Here is a 15927-nt window from a genome sequence, read left to right on the forward strand (position 1 = left end):
ATTTTTAATTCAACTTCCAAAAGAGAAAGCTAAATCAAGTTTAGGGATGAGCTTCAGCAGTTCTCTGATTACACATAACATTTAAACATAATTTGATTAAAACAAAGGGGGAACAAAATGATCACACCAGTTAGTCACTTTAGCATTAAATTCCATTGATTAAACAAAATGAACTTGGTGTAAAATACAGAATTAGAAATATAAAAAAAAGATTAGATAACATCTGCAGATAAATATACAAACTTCAGACTTGTGATACATTCAGTTACATCTGAAGAATTTAGATCTGATAAGGGCACAGGAGAATTGAAAGGAAAGCAACAAAATTCAGAATGAATAGTCAGGCAAACAAAAATACATATTAGATCTAAATACACAAAATGTCCCATCAGTTTACATAAATATAACAAACACTTAAACTATTTCCTCTAGGGTAGTTCAAGAGATTTAAAACAGCTAATTATACTCTGTAATAAAATATTTTAAGTCCTCAATGATGATTCCTTCCTGATTCTGTTGATGTTGACTTCAACTGGAATTGTGCTGCATAATTACCTATACAAATAATGTGGATAAACTGAAAAGAGAATGGAAGAAAATATCCGGGTAAGTATATCAGAAATGACAGCATTACATTGAATACAGTATTTCAAACATAACACTTCATTCAGTCATTAGCATCAACTCAAAACCATACCCAAATCGCACCCAACAGCCCGAAGAAACTCACTGATCCTAAACTGTTGCATCTTAGTACTGAGACACCTAACAAACGGTTAAGTTAAACTAAAACAAGTCAACAATGTTACACCATTCAAAAAACATTTCCAAGCGACAACCAAAATCATCTTTGGCTGGAGACTTTTTACTGAACTTACCAAGAGGGAGGTGTTAACAGGAGTAAGTCCTAACTGTAGCAGAGTCCAACCTTTGTGTCCCAGATACATTTCCTGTTTGGCAGCATCCATATGAACAACATGCAGAACGTGCAGTTAGTCAAATCCCACAGGTTAGTGTAACAATCAGCCTATATGTCATTAGGCCCTAAAAGCTTCGAGATAACCTGTTTACTTTCCAGAAAGGACCAAAAAAAAAAAAAAAAAAAAAAAAAAAATAGATGCAAGTTTGTTCCTCAACAATGCCAACAAACAATGAACATTTCCAGTTTCTCCACTTTCTTTCTCTGCTATCCAGCAAGACAGACAGACAAATCACAATGGCAAAACCAGAGCTCCACTCTTATACATCATTCTTCCAGACAAACAGTAATGATTACAGATCACAAAATGCTAAATGCAGCTATCACTGTACTTGGAATTATCACCTGCATGACAACCCATAACCCATGCATTGTCCATACTGGAAAATGGAGCTTTGTGCTGCTTACCGTCCATTTGCATCTTCTTTGGCTGCATAGATGGTGAAGACATGGTACTTGTAACCCTGAAGTTGGCTGGGAGAGTTTCAGCAGACCCTGCTGACATCCCCCTCACATCTTTGGGACGAAATTTCTTCCTCCAAGAAGGTGCTCTCCGGAAGTTTTTGTCATCATCCTGAAGGTGGAGTGAAAGAACCCTTAAAGCCTGATGAAGTGAAACCTGTTACTTACATTTATTTATTTAGCAGACACTTCTCTCCAAAGCAACTTCCAATGAACACTATTGTAGCATTATGAGCCCACACACCTTATTCACCGCGGTGACTTACACTGCTAGATACACTACTTGCACTGGGTCACTCATCCATACATAAGTGGAACACAGTCTCTCTGTCACTCGCACACTGGGTGACCCTGAACAGCATGTCCTTGGACTGTGGGAGGAAACCCACGCAGACGCGGGAAGAACATGCAAACTCCACACAGACTGAGCGGGGACGGAACCCGCATTCTCTCGCACCACCAGGCGCTGTGAGACAGTAGCGCTACTTGCTGTGCAACCGTGCCACCCATTATTTTTTGCATTGCTGACATGGCAGGGTGAAAGAAAGCTGGACACAGCCAGCTGTAACAAAAACCAGTCAGTTAACAGTACAATTAATTGCAAATACAACAAAGGAAAAATCATGAAGTTAGCTACATTTCGAACTCTCACCTCATCCAGTCTTCGCTCTGTACCCAGAGCCAAGAGGTTGTTGTATTCTCTCTCCAGAACAGCTCTTGCCTAGGATGGAGAGATGTAAACAGGGTAAAAACAAATATTTTCATTGCATCTTGAAAAATTCATATCCACTTGCATTTGTATAGAACATACCTGTACATACATATTATGTCTAGTGACTATTTTTTGTATATTGCGTACTTTATATTTTTATATATTTTTTTTATCCTATCTTCTCATCTGTGTCTTCTCACTGTCATTCTGTCTGTGCTGTGGAAGTTTCTGTCAACAACACAAATTCCTTGTATGTGTGAACATACTTGTCAATAAAGCTTGTTCTGATTCTGATAAGGAACGCTTAAGTTTACATCAATAATGTTAAAACCCCACAGATCCTGACAAAACTACAGCCTTATGACAAGCGAAGTTATTCAGTTATGACCAAGAATTAGACCACAGGTGCACAGCACTTGCACACTCTTTCCTATAGTCCTAAAGCAACTGTGGAAGTTGACTGACAGACAGACAATGACACAGCATTCCTGATATCCAACTTAAACCCATTTGGATTTTTGGCAACCCTACAAAATAAGCATATACTTGAAATGTTATATAACATACAGATGCAGGCTTATCACAAAATCATGTATAAACACAGGGCATCAGTATTTTGTTTTACCCTCACTTGGGGTTCCACAGTTAGAAAAGTTTTCAAACAGTACAATGTTCCTGTGAACCACCCACATTGCTTATAGTACATTATCTTCAACTAATTTCATGGCTAGCTGCATAGAAATGATTGGTGAATGATTTCTCAGCTACCATCCACTTAATAGAGCATTACAGTAGCTTTATAGGACGTCCGGTTTATGAGTCTTCACGGTGTCCGTACCTGAGTGTTTTGAGTGGGGATCTGCAACAGGAGAGCCAGCGCATTGTGATCAAAAGTTTCGTCTAAGGCAACGAGGGCACCATGCACACCGTTCTCCAGCAGGTTGTTTGCATACTCTTTAAGTCCAATGGACTGGACCCAGTTAATGACCCGTTCGTTACTCCATACCAGCACATCTGAAATGACACCGTGAACATTCACCTTAGTGTTGGGGCCTCAGCATGCCTGTAGAATGTATTTGATACAACCTTTGGCATAAATACTCCATTTCCTGGTTACAAAATGAGAATGAAAAGATGATATGCAATGGGCCATCTATCATTGAGATTCTTTGATTACCTTTGACCTCTGTCAATGATTCTTCCCTCCTCCTTTCCAGCTCTTTTCTGTCATAATTAAGCCGCCGCAAACACATCACGCCACACTGGAAACTATTTCTGTAAAAAGATGCAATCTGCTCTGTAAACAACGGTAACTATTCAGTCTCTTAAAACTAACATCCAAAGGGAGCTAAATGACAGGTGTGCCTGCCAAACAAAATTTCTTTTGCAAACATTTCAAAGAATCATAAATGAATACATGCAGTTCACTGAAATAGTTTGTGACGTCTTTGGCGTTATCTGGATTTCTCTGATGTGATCCGTTTAAGTCATAATAAACAAAATGTTGTAAACATTTAAAAATACGTTATACTGCTATATTTTTCTTTAAACCATTTGTTCAATAATTAGTCACTGATGGAAAATTTGTGAGAACCCTTATATTTTGTAATCTCCTTTATTTACAATAATCATATTCAAGAATTTTCTGTAGCAGCTGATCACACCTACACAGCAGCTGGGTGGTATTTTGGCCCATTCCTCGATGCAAAACTATCAATTCATTTGTACTTTAACATGTCTTGCTTGGACAGCCTGCTTCAGATCACACCACAGTCATTCTAAAATATAGGATTTCTTCTTTTTCAGTCACTGCTAATTTACTCCTGTTTTTTGGATCATTGCCATGTTGTACAGTGCGCCTTTCAACTGATCTTTGGGGGACACCCACTCCTAGGGTGAGCAGCAATTGTACCAAACTTCTTCCACTTGTAATCTGTCGGACAGCAGACTGATAAATGCCCAAGTATTTAAAAAAATCTTTTTGTAACCTTTTCTTCTTATGTCCTCTGAAACCTCTTCTGGTCTGCCCATGTTGCATTTCGACAACATTATGTTGTGAAGAGCAAGTAACCAGCATTGCTTTTTTTTTTTTTTTTTTTTGAATGCAGTAGGGTAGGTCAAACACACACCTGAACTCAGTGGAGTACCTGACACATTGATTGGAATGCCTAAACAACAAGAGGTTCTAGAGCTTCACATACCTATCCTCATCAATAGCCTTGATTGTTTGAACCATTCCCCCCCCCCCCCCCAAATAAATATGGAAATATAAAATGCTGCATGATTAATAAACAGGATTGTCTATTATGACTTTGATCAAAATAAGATCACATTTAAAGAGCCATTCATGCAGAAATCCAGATAACTGCAATAGGTTCATAAACCTTATCCTCAACTGTGCATAAAAGGAGAGATGCAGACCATCTTGAAGAAAAAGAAAAGGGACTGGTTACAACAAAAAAGGCAAAAGATGCCAGCACCTGTGGAAGCTGTCCACCATTTTGAGTTGTCCTCGGAGGTCCTTCTTGGTCAGGTGGTCCAGCATGCGTGCATCCACAAGGCACTCCATGAAGTAGCTGCGGTACTGGGGCAGGCCCAAGCTGGGGAGCCACTCGTTTCCGATCCACTCGTGGTTCATATCGCCATACGCCAGTGTCTGCACACACAGTCCACCATCACCAGGGCTCAAATTCAATGGCTGTCACACTGGCATGCATCATTAGTGACTTCTGAACTTTAATTTAGAAGCTAGTATCAAAACTAAAAACACTTCATATTCATCAAGTATGTTATGGTGCCTTAGTATTGTACCGATATCTACTACATGGAAGAATGACAAGCAAGCTGATTCATAAAGTGAATTTAAAAATATCTGGAGAAAAGCATCTGCTAAATGAAGTGATGTAAAATGTAAACTTAAAAAGATTGTAATGAACATGCCTGTTTATTAGCAATGCCCCATTAGAAAAAAAATGAGTGGAAAAACAAAACGAATGTCTTTCCCATCCCCCACTATTTAATTTGTATAGAGAACATTCCAGGGAAACTGCACTCGTATAGACGCCAGCAGTCAGGACATGGCATGTGAGAAAGCACACAAAAGAGGACTTTAATGACAGCTGTGAAAAACAACAAAATGGCACAATGCAGTTTGTTTAAGGCTGAGTCAGCAAAGTGTGCATGGATTTAAAATGGGGGCCAGGTCCTAGAATACAATCCGAAGAAAGATAAGGAATAGAAATCTAAATTCACCTAAAGCGTTAAAGCGTTCAAAGAATGTGAGGACATTTACATATTTGCTGGGATTGCAAAAGTCTTGTGGTTTTTGGCAATGGGAAAAGCGAGTTGACATTATTCATGCAGAGTCTTATCCCTATTCTCCACATGAGACACAGCGGAGTGGAACAGGTCAGTACTGTAGCATCTGCTGCCATGGTATCTACAGGGGCCTAAGTGGAGCTCGAGCTCCTGGCCATGTCCAGTAATACAGTCAGGAATGTAGCCCCAGTCAACAAGGGGCCAAACCCATCAGATTTAGCTGGCAGGGCAGTCTTGGAGACAAGCTCAGGATGTGAAACATCTCCATTACTGGGTGTGCTATACTCCTCCAAAGACAGGACTATCTGAAATGTGGAAACAACTGGAATTTTCACAAATCCAAAAGGAGCACGAAGACTTTGCATCTGTTCCTGAGAGAGCCATTCTGATTCTGGGAGCTGCTGTTACCAAGTGTACTGGTGGAAAAGCCCGATTAAACAAAAAAGGGTTTGAAAAAGACACGATTCCTCACAAGAGAAAGTGCAAGGTAGAGAAAGAATGAAAGTGGCAAACCTGGGCCCAGCTGCCCTCCTCATCCTCCTGAGGTTAGCATGTGTTAGCGGTGCACAAGGAAAAAGGGAGACTGTTAGTCTGTGAGTCCTGGAGCTGATGTTTCAGCTGCACCGTGTTCGCTTAAACAATGCATTTGAACACAAGAGAGCAGTTCAACACAAACAATAAGAAACTATCGCGTCATAGACGATCTGAGGCACATATTCTAATCCCTGTGGGAGAGATCTGGGTGCGAAAGCCTGCCAGTCACCTCCGGCTACACTACACCGAGGGCCGCGGGCAGTAGAAGAGCTGAAGGACGGACTTCACCTGAAGGTTTCTGCTAAGTATCGGTGAAGGAAGTTGAACTCAAACAAATGTCCTGTGAACATTACCTCATAACAAAAGCAAGCACAAGCAGTAAAAAGTTTCAGGAAATCTCAAAGGCCTCTCTCTGATAACATTTAACCCTTGCAAATGCAATGCAGGTGGTTCCAGGAAGCAATCCCATTCTGCTAGTGGCTTAAACCCAGGATGGTAAAGTGCCTTTTATAGATTTACTTACAGTTCTCCCAGTGAGACAGAATGCAGACTCAGTGCAAAGGTGACTATATATCCTCCTGAATGTCATTAAGCACTGTGCTAAAGTCAGATAATCAGATTTCAGAGTTACACAGGTTAAAAAAGCAGAGCCATGCGCACAAGGACACACACGAACAGACCTTAGACTACACTAGAGGCAGAGCTACTCCAACAGCAATCGCACTGGGTGACTAACCGTTTGAGGCGTGGCTGCGAGGCTCTCCATCTCTTCATGTGTGACCCACACATTGCCCGTCGACTAATCACCCCAGATGACCCCCAGAGTGAGTGACAAGCCCAAAATCATGTGTGGGAAGGGAAGAAAAAAAAATTGGAAAGGTGGCAGATTACTGAAGCACAAAAGCATTATTGAGCAGCAGGCACTAGCAAACCATCCTGTAGTGAAATGTGTTAGCACAGGATTCCAGCCTGGAAAGAATGAGGGCTAACATTCAAATCCAAGTAACTCCATAACTGTGAGCAGCAGCTCATCATGCAGTAAGATGTATGTTTGATTATGAGTGTTAATGTCAAAAACATGCACCAATCAGTGAAAAATGAAAAGCAGAGAAAATGTGGGGGCTATTTTAAAATTTAAAAGAGATTTCACTTTTTGATTTCGAATCAAAGAGAAGATGCAGTGCTGCCAAGTACTAAACACATTCCTGAGCACAACGAACCGCAAACGCTATACTTACAATAATGTAAAAGAACCCCATGCTTAAATGCTATCTAAAACTAAGGTGAAAGAGGTCCTTCTTGTGTTCCACTGACTGCAGGCCACAGCTTGATGAGAAATGGCAACAGCTAGACTGGTTGCAATCCAGCTACACACAGGTCACCAATGAACATACATCCCCACGTAGGTCGCGTCCAGTACTAGAACGTGGCTGAAAGTGGCCAACTCCTTATGTGCAGATTGCTCCAAAAACTACTGTCATCATCTGAGACAAAATCTGACATATGTTCAAATATAAGTGTGTGTGTGTTTTACTCTGCAAGATGATTTAACATTAGCTCGGATGTGCACTGGTAGCGACTGGAACATACCGTCCTGGAAGTAGGCGGGGCTGAGGGGCTTGTTAGGGACATAATCTCCTGGATGGCTAAGCGCAGTTTGAGTCGGTGCAGTGGGTTGCTGATGCCAATCTCTCGCTGGATCTCAGTGTCTGACAGGGCTGACATGATGGCACCGCTCTTCACGTTTGCTCGGCAGGCTGCCACGTACCAGGCTGGCATCCCCACCCACAGCTATGAGGCACAAGAAAAGCCACCCGTTACCACCGCCAATGGCAAGAGGAGCAGCTCAAAGAGCCAAATAGCTACAGGCAAACTAGTAATGAAACAAGAACAATCAAGAATTTTGTCACATACACAATATCCAGTCCTAAGATATTTGATCTATGAGTATGAATAGGTTTGTAATTAAGGTACAGAACTAACCTCCAGCCAGACCACCACAGTTGGACCATCCCACTGAGCAAAGGGAAGGCCTTGTCGTCGTGCCTCCTCCAGCAGCTCGTGCCTGCCACAACACAACACGGTTACATGGTTTCCCTGGCCATGTGCATAGGGGAAGACACATGCATGCAAGCCTGCGCACGCACACGCACACGCAAAAACAACCACCCAGAGAATTTTTCTCAGAAAAGAAACCCTACATGAGAAACATCAAGGCCTGGCTGGTTTTGAGCAGCCTGTTTGTAGCTTTTCACCTATTTATTTATTGTAGTTGTACCAGTTATTCTGGACAGCTAACGTTAAAACAAGACCGCGTCGGGAAGGATGTGAGGTCTGAGCACACAGGTAAAAACTCTTCACAGTGGACTTTGTACATCATTCTCATGTTTAACCCCCTCTCTTTTCTGGGGCAATGTTGCCATTGTGCGGTGTCAAGCGCCACGAATCTGTACCATAATGACCACACTTTTACACTGGCACACACTGCATTGCTCATGCATGAATATTTGTTTTGAAAGAAGTATATCTGAATAAAATCCTGAGGTTTTCCTGATTTTTTTTTAAATGATGCCAATCATTTGAGGTCACTGTATGGTAAAAGTACAAAAGCGAAATTTCACTTAATGTATGATGGAACGACACAATAAAGCACTTGATATATTTGTAATTTCCGAAAAATACATCACCTAAGAAGTATTTGGGGATGTTTAACAACTTTACAGCTCAGAAATTGTAAATATTTGTATATAAAATTCTTTGCACACATTAACTGCTCTTATGTGCATATGCATGATCACCTCAAGATCACTATCCAAAGCCTTAGAGAGCCAGACCAAAAAGCAGTTCTATGTCAGAAAAGGTAAGAAAAAGGAATTTGACAACAACTACACTGTAGACCCAATATGACGCAGCTCAGTATAACACTGTCAAGAGTTTGGACCCCAATTATGTTTTCCAATGAATTCCTTTCCACATATTTCGAAGCTGGGTGGTTGACAAACATTCCTGAAAGTCAAAAGGTAAAGTTGTGCAATATAGCGATTAATACAACACAGACTTACAGTGAAAAATAAAGTTGACATTTTGTGAAAACCTTTTGAATGATGCTCGGCAGAGCTATGTTGTTTTTGTCACTTATTTCCACAATCTTTTGGTGTTAACTTTGCTCTCTTGCTCCAGAGCAGTACGGCTTTAAATCAGGCAGATGTTGGGAGAGTAATTTACAAAAATGGTCAACAATGTTGCAAAAACCCTTTTGTTTTCCCTGATCTTTACATTTAGCTTTGCTATCTTGCTACAAGACAATACCGCTTCGATTCGTTGAGCAATGCTTTGCAGATGTGACTAATTTGCACTTTAACCTCCGTCAAAACTCTGAACTCGTTACAATGCGGACTCGCTTATAATGCGGCATGAAAGTTGGGATCCCGCTGTACATGTTACATTGGTTCTACAGTGTAGTGTCACAATGATAGAGGCTGCTATATTGTTCCTGATAAGCTTGTGAAGCACTGAGCAAGGCAGTGCTGTTCAACTGTAAACACACAGGATTAGGGTTAATGAGGTACGCGATATTGTGTACCAACGCACATACTCTCCAAAGAAAAAAAAAAGAATATAGACGCACATCACTCGGACTTACACAAAAGCATCACATATTTACAGAACTTTTTCGTCTTTTTGCTCTCACAAGCGAACATGGCCCACGACCCACTCACTGCACTGAGCTCATGTCGTACAGCACAGGAAAACCACTAACATGTTGAGGGGTAGCAAAAGAAGGGTTCTGACCCCGATGCAATCACTTAAAGGCCAGATGAAGGAAACCAAATGAAACAAGTTGCAATATCTCCAAGTGACCACCACATTCAGCAGGAAACTAAAGTCTTGCAAGAGAAAAGCATTAGAGCCGCAATCCTGAACCTGGATTAAGAAGACCCACTACAGCTGCTGGGATCAGTATTAGACAAACCCTCGAATAATTGCACGAGTACTGAATGAGTGGTTGCCCTTATACTACCGTGTATTTTACACACATGACAAATTGTAACAGTTCAGAGGAGTTGCTAGGATTTGCGCATTAAAAATGATATAGATTAGTACACTGCTGAGGACTGTTCTGCAGGTACAGTGGGTCCCCAGGCCAGGTATTGGACAGCTGCACAGGAAGACTCAACAATGAGCGTTAGTAGAAACAGAACCAGCTGCTCAACACATACCACCACTTCATACGTACATCCTAAGCTACAATTTATCATTGTCCAAAAAGCATTGCATAAACCAATGCTTTGCAAACTTTTGGGGCGCAGAAATCCCTGTTAGTTCATTTACGCTGGGCAAAAGGAAAAGATGCAGGCACACTGAAAGATGTCCCTGTGAGGAACAGCTAAAGCATGCAATTGTCACGCATACCCTGGAGCAGACAGAACAGAGACGCAATGGCATCCATAGCATCAATGGAGGCTGAAGCAAATGCAAAATGCATGAACTTACCCTGTTTTTGGACTACGTGAAATGTAAAGGAAGGGGTGAAATAAAAAGGGAAGAAAAATCAGCAAAACAAAAAGAAAAACTAAAAAAATGGCACAAGCAAACAAAAATGATATCACTAAAGATTAGGCATATGTTAGGCAATTACTGGCAGGGATTATTTTAATTACTACAGTTTCATGTAATTAATAATAGAAATTATACATTAAACCAATGGCAGATGGTGTTAAAAACAAGACAGACATGGGTCTGCTCTACTTTCGAGAATGTTACTCAGAACAAAGAGTAAGCTTCATTAAATATACTTAGGATAAACTGCTTCATTAAAGATCAAGATGTAGTATAATAAATTGGTTAAATTTTAAGTCTGCTAGTTAAACATAAAACATTACAAAGGCACATTTTTAAAAATGCACACAAATGAGTGGCACAGTCATTGCTAAAGAAAACATGATTAAATGAACTGAGTGTTTAAACATGAGTCAATGAGATGCCGACTGGCTACAACAGTGAGCTGCAGTGCAGCATGGGAAAGCAGCATCTGGTGTGAAAGCAGAGGAAGCTGGGCCAAGAGACTGTCCTAACAGTCAGCTATTGGAAAGGCCAGACGTGGGCCACCTACTTCTTCTGCAGCTTCCTGTTCTTCTCACCCTGGCTGCCCAGCTTGCTGAGGCACAAGGCATCCTGTGGAGAGTTCTCGGACTCTGGAGTGCCCGCTGTGTGAAGACAAACAGTGCCAATGAGTTTGCAGACACGTCTGCTGCAAGTACAACAAAATGCCCCACGGCAGATATTTGTAGCAGTGTTCTGAAATGTTGTGGACTCAAAGCAGACAGAGGCCTCACTAAAGTAAAACATAAGCATTATGGTTTCCAATTCTGGGCTGATTGCCCATCTGGAGTGACAAATGTGGTTTATTACAGGGCTCAGTCTAGTCTGATCAGGGCAGTCAGCATTGTTCTGGAATGTTTTGGACGCCAAACAAAATACTGGGCAGTTCAAACCCTTGTGGGGATGAGTGATGCAAAGCATCTGGAACAAACCTTGGCTGGGGCCATCTTTGCCAGGGGGGCCAGGTCGACCCTTCTCCTTCTTGCCAAAAAGTCGCCCAATGGAGGACTTGATGCCCTTCTTCTTGGTGGCCTTATTGAGAGAGTCCTGGCTGCTGTTACTACTGCTGGGGTTGCTGCCCTGGCCATCCTGGAAGCCAGTGGCACTGTACGGGAAGGCAAGGGTTAGCATCCGGTCCCTGCTCCCAGAAAACAGGACAGAGACACTGCTGCGCAGAGGAAGTCACCATTACCTCCTGATATCCCTGAGATCTTCATGACTGGCTGCATGAACGGCTCCCTTGTGGAGACGAATGGATCGTGGCGTTGAGGGAGGCGAGGTCTCACATTTTATTGTAGCTTTGTCATCCTGCGAAGACTGAACACAAGGGTGCATGAGGTGGAACATTAATGCAACATCAGTACAGTAAATCAGCACCAGATGACACTCCAGAAATGTCCATTTAACACAGAGAAAGGGAGACGATCACATAGCCTTTTTCCGTCGACTGCACTAAAAAACCCTTTTTTCTTATGAAGCCTTTATGATCCAATAGCAAAAAAACCCGCATTCTACAACCTTTTAACATCTGAGGATTTTCCACTGAAGGAAAGTTTAGTAGGAAAACAAAAATAGCAAAGAACATAGTGGGTAATTAAACAGAACACATCAAAAATCTTTGCCAAAGAACACAGTTAATATGGACAGATATTCAGATCTTACATTTGTCATTTTTTCTAAAACGCTATAGAAAAATTCACATATTTCACATTTTAAATTGTCAAGCACATGCAGAATTGCTTGTCACAGCACACCTTCATACCCACATGAAAATGCTACAGAACCAAAAAAGGTAGTTTGAAAGATGCTGCAATGTGGTGGGGAAACGGGACCCACCACCCTTTATTTGCTAACTAATATTTCAGATATGAATGTAATTTATATTTTTCGTCAACTTCACTACACATAAATTGTGAATAAATAGAATATGATTCTAGATATCATGAAAAATCCTTAGGTAAAGAATGTATGACTGTAGTATTAAAGTTTATCATGGCATGTACATTTTTAAAGGGGGGAAAATTAACAGCCTAGACAAATGACGATCCAGCTATACTCTGTGGTAAAAGCAGATGTATTTGTGAGCCAGAGAGCAAGTGTTTCATGTAATTACCTTCCTACGGTGCTTCCGTAAATCGCTAGGCTGTGGGAAGCGTGGAAAGCAGAGGGCAGGAGCACAAGAAAATAGTTAGTAGCACAGAGACCAAGCGAGACCCACGCTGAGCGCACCAAATGAGCGGGACAGAAAGTGAGGAAACAATCAGCACACGTCATCATGGCTGCCAAGGTAGCCATACATCTCATAAAGGTACAACAGGCAGAGGCGGAGCTGAAGCTGGAAGAACACAGCACACAGGGTAAGCAGGAATCCTTGATCCTGCTGGCAGTGACCTCAGCTCTGGGGTCGCACTTGCACCAAGACAGCCTCTTCTCATCCACTTCCAGCACTGAGCTTAATGGGACTCTGCATGGCACCATGAAACAGGGAGAGGGCAGAGCCCAGCCACAATACTTTTTCAGGTCACACAGCTCTGGTATTTCCAGTGTAAATATTTTTGGTGTGGGCCATTTTTTTGGCCCAAAGAACCTTATCTGGAAGTTTAATTGCCTACTTCCTTTTTCAACATACAAAAGAAGCAAACAAGTAAGAAAAAGTTGACAAAATACAGAAAAAGGTGGCAAGAGAGGTCTTGCGGATTTAAATAGAACGCAAAAATACAAAACAACGAAAAGCCCAATCGATGAAACCAAGACAGGTTTATAAAGAGCAAGGGTGGAGAAAACTACAAAACCAAGGACAGGCCTAAGATGACAAGATGATAAACAGGAAACTCCTTCAAAAAGTTATGCAACTTGGTGCTGGTATGATTGCGACCTCAGAGCTGAGCCTGCCCTGGGACGCGTGGGCTGTACCTGAACATAGCACGGCGAATAACTACATGACAGGGTGGAGCTAGCAGGCAGGTATGGCAGATAAGCTACAGTGTGATGGGACAGCGAGCTCTCGATAACATATGGATCATAGAAGGAATGCTGGGGAACACAGAAAGGTATTAAATCATATGGGCAGAAGAAATTTGGTGTGAAGCAAAATGGCCAACAATAGGGACAAACCATATGGAATTTCAGGCTAAACCACAAAACGCTAATACTTGTAAAAATCTTACGTAAAACATTTAATGACTGATGAACATGGGGCTTTGAGACAATGATGAAATTCCACAACATGAGTGAACAGTTCAAACATGCAAAACATTGGGCTCTTTTAAATCAAAACATTTCCCAACTCACCAACTCAGAAATAACACAAGGCAAGTATGGAATAAGTACTGTTAAAATTGTTGGAATCAAAATTTCTAGTCACAATTCAAGGAGGAGAGCGCTACCATGTTTAAAAAGTAAACATGAAGCATTTCTGTAAAAAAGCAGGTATATAACTTTCAGATGTGTAAAAAAAAAAAAAAAAAAAAAAAGCCACAAGCTGCCTTGGTTACATTTATTGTACAGTCTGTGTTAGAAATCTTTTACTATGGCCCCTGTCTCAAAATTCATGAAACCACATCACTAGTTAAGACTGCATACCAGTATTTAAATGACACAAAAAAAAAAAAAAACAAACAGTATATGAACATTATGGAGGTGAAAGCTAATGGTACTAGCAACTAGAGACTAAGTGCTCACCAGTGTCATGACACCCATGCGGTCCACCTCCCGGTTGGGGCTGCGGGGCATGCGGCGTGGGGTAGAATGGCCAGAGCCTGGGGGTGAGGACCCAACCAGGGAGGAGCCTGCAAAAGAGGGTGGGAGGGAGCTGAGGGAGCGGAAGTGGCTGCCCAGGCTATCGCCACTGCCCACACGACTCTCAATCTCCTCTGCCCGCTGTGTGGTGCTTTCCTTCTCCTCCTGGATCATCCTGTGAAAAAGAAAAAGGCCTCAAACACTGGGATGAGGACACTGTATTCAGCTGATGGCATAGACAATGTTCAACCAGCTATTACTTTAAAACCCTACAGGTTTCATTTGACTTTAATCGCCAAATACTTCAAAGCAGACAGAAGTTACATTTCACATAGTCCAATTATTTAATCCACACAAATTCATTTTTTTTTTTTTTTTTTAAAAATTGTACCATCAAGAATACAATAAACTGCTACTACAGTTTTGCAGCACCCCAATTATATCTTTCCCCATCTGTAGAAACATTTTATCATGTTGTTGCAAGAAACACAAAGATGCACAAGGCCCTGCCTGATCTCATTGTTGATGGCATCCAGCTGCTCCTGCAGCATCAAAGCCAGAGTCTGGGCATCTGCCTGGCCAGCAGGTGACAGCAGGTCCGCAGAACTGAAGATGGTTTCTCGGTCATCCTCCACGTCAGACATGTCCATGTCGCTCTCAAAGGCATGCGCCACATTGGCCAGCACATTGGCCTGCTGCACTCGTTCCCACTCTTGCTCATTAAGAGTCTGTACCTGGGGGTGGAGATACAGAGATGGTGTGTCAAGGAGAGAAAGGAGTGATTTATTTCAACCAGAGGCCTAAAGCACTACAGTCTTGTACCTGTAAAGTAAGTCACCGTTGATAGTCAGGATATCAATTAACACAACACTATGACCATGTTACAGAAGTGTCTACAAATGTTAGCCATCCCTGGAATGATATTTAACCAGCAAGAGGACAACTGAAACAGGGAACTTGGCCCCCATGCAGCCACCACACACAGGCAACATGCAGGATGTCAGTGTACGCAATTCAAGCTGCCCTGCGGTGTGTCCGCAAGGCAGATAAATAATTCAGTGCAAAGCGAGTGCAGCGCTGTGCCTTGAGTCCCACTCAGATCAACACGTGTTAAACCCATGCCTTGGTCAACTGATAAACCAGCACCGCCACATAAAGTGAACTGTCTCAAAGGACTCCTTCAATATGTATCCATCGAACGCATTCTCGCACAGAGCCAGTGGAAGCTCTCTGATAGTGTGACATTGGATGTACACCAACTCCACCTCCACACACAGGCAAGCAAGAAGAAACTGCATAATCACATTCACCCAACTTACATGCCTCTGACGTTCCAAATGAAAGCAATGAAGGAGGGCAGGGGGAAAACAGGGAAAAAAGGTGAACTAGCCTAATAATGAACTTGTTTCACTAATTTAATGACATAATACATGGGCCTCAGTTTCTGGCTTTCAAAATAAGCAACTCAAATAACTGATTAAAGACTAAAAAATATGGGTACTTTTTATGCTTTAAATATAGGTATATTTTATCACAATCTGATATTGCAAAGTACAGCACAACAAATTTGTTCAAACCCAAC

General features: G+C 41.8%; 1 protein-coding gene across 18 annotated transcripts in view; it reads right to left on the reverse strand.

Annotated features, from left to right (window-relative positions):
• Window positions 1-15927, reverse strand: part of ppfia1 (PTPRF interacting protein alpha 1) — a 44342-nt gene continuing 28415 nt past the window's right edge. For 3 of the 18 annotated variants that reach the window (XM_018763624.2, XM_018763618.2, XM_018763633.2), the window contains 19 exons: window positions 15665-15670; window positions 14856-15079; window positions 14289-14520; window positions 12721-12750; window positions 11800-11924; window positions 11540-11712; window positions 11119-11212; window positions 10500-10511; window positions 7989-8070; window positions 7596-7796; window positions 6742-6804; window positions 5985-6011; window positions 4634-4809; window positions 3331-3428; window positions 2992-3167; window positions 2094-2162; window positions 1388-1553; window positions 879-950; window positions 1-577 (listed from right to left, as the gene is read on the reverse strand). In XM_018763624.2, coding sequence (XP_018619140.1) covers window positions 892-950; window positions 1388-1553; window positions 2094-2162; window positions 2992-3167; window positions 3331-3428; window positions 4634-4809; window positions 5985-6011; window positions 6742-6804; window positions 7596-7796; window positions 7989-8070; window positions 10500-10511; window positions 11119-11212; window positions 11540-11712; window positions 11800-11924; window positions 12721-12750; window positions 14289-14520; window positions 14856-15079; window positions 15665-15670 — 2013 coding nt within the window. In that variant the 3' untranslated portion in view covers window positions 1-577; window positions 879-891. The remainder of the gene's footprint in view (window positions 578-878; window positions 951-1387; window positions 1554-2093; window positions 2163-2991; window positions 3168-3330; window positions 3429-4633; window positions 4810-5984; window positions 6012-6741; window positions 6805-7595; window positions 7797-7988; window positions 8071-10499; window positions 10512-11118; window positions 11213-11539; window positions 11713-11799; window positions 11925-12720; window positions 12751-14288; window positions 14521-14855; window positions 15080-15664; window positions 15671-15927) is intronic. The other 15 variants (XM_018763626.2, XM_018763619.2, XM_018763635.2 and 12 more) reach the window with 13 other exon arrangements.

Source organism: Scleropages formosus, chromosome 11, assembly GCF_900964775.1.
Source record: "Scleropages formosus chromosome 11, fSclFor1.1, whole genome shotgun sequence".
In the NCBI taxonomy this organism is placed as follows: Eukaryota; Metazoa; Chordata; class Actinopteri; order Osteoglossiformes; family Osteoglossidae; genus Scleropages; species Scleropages formosus.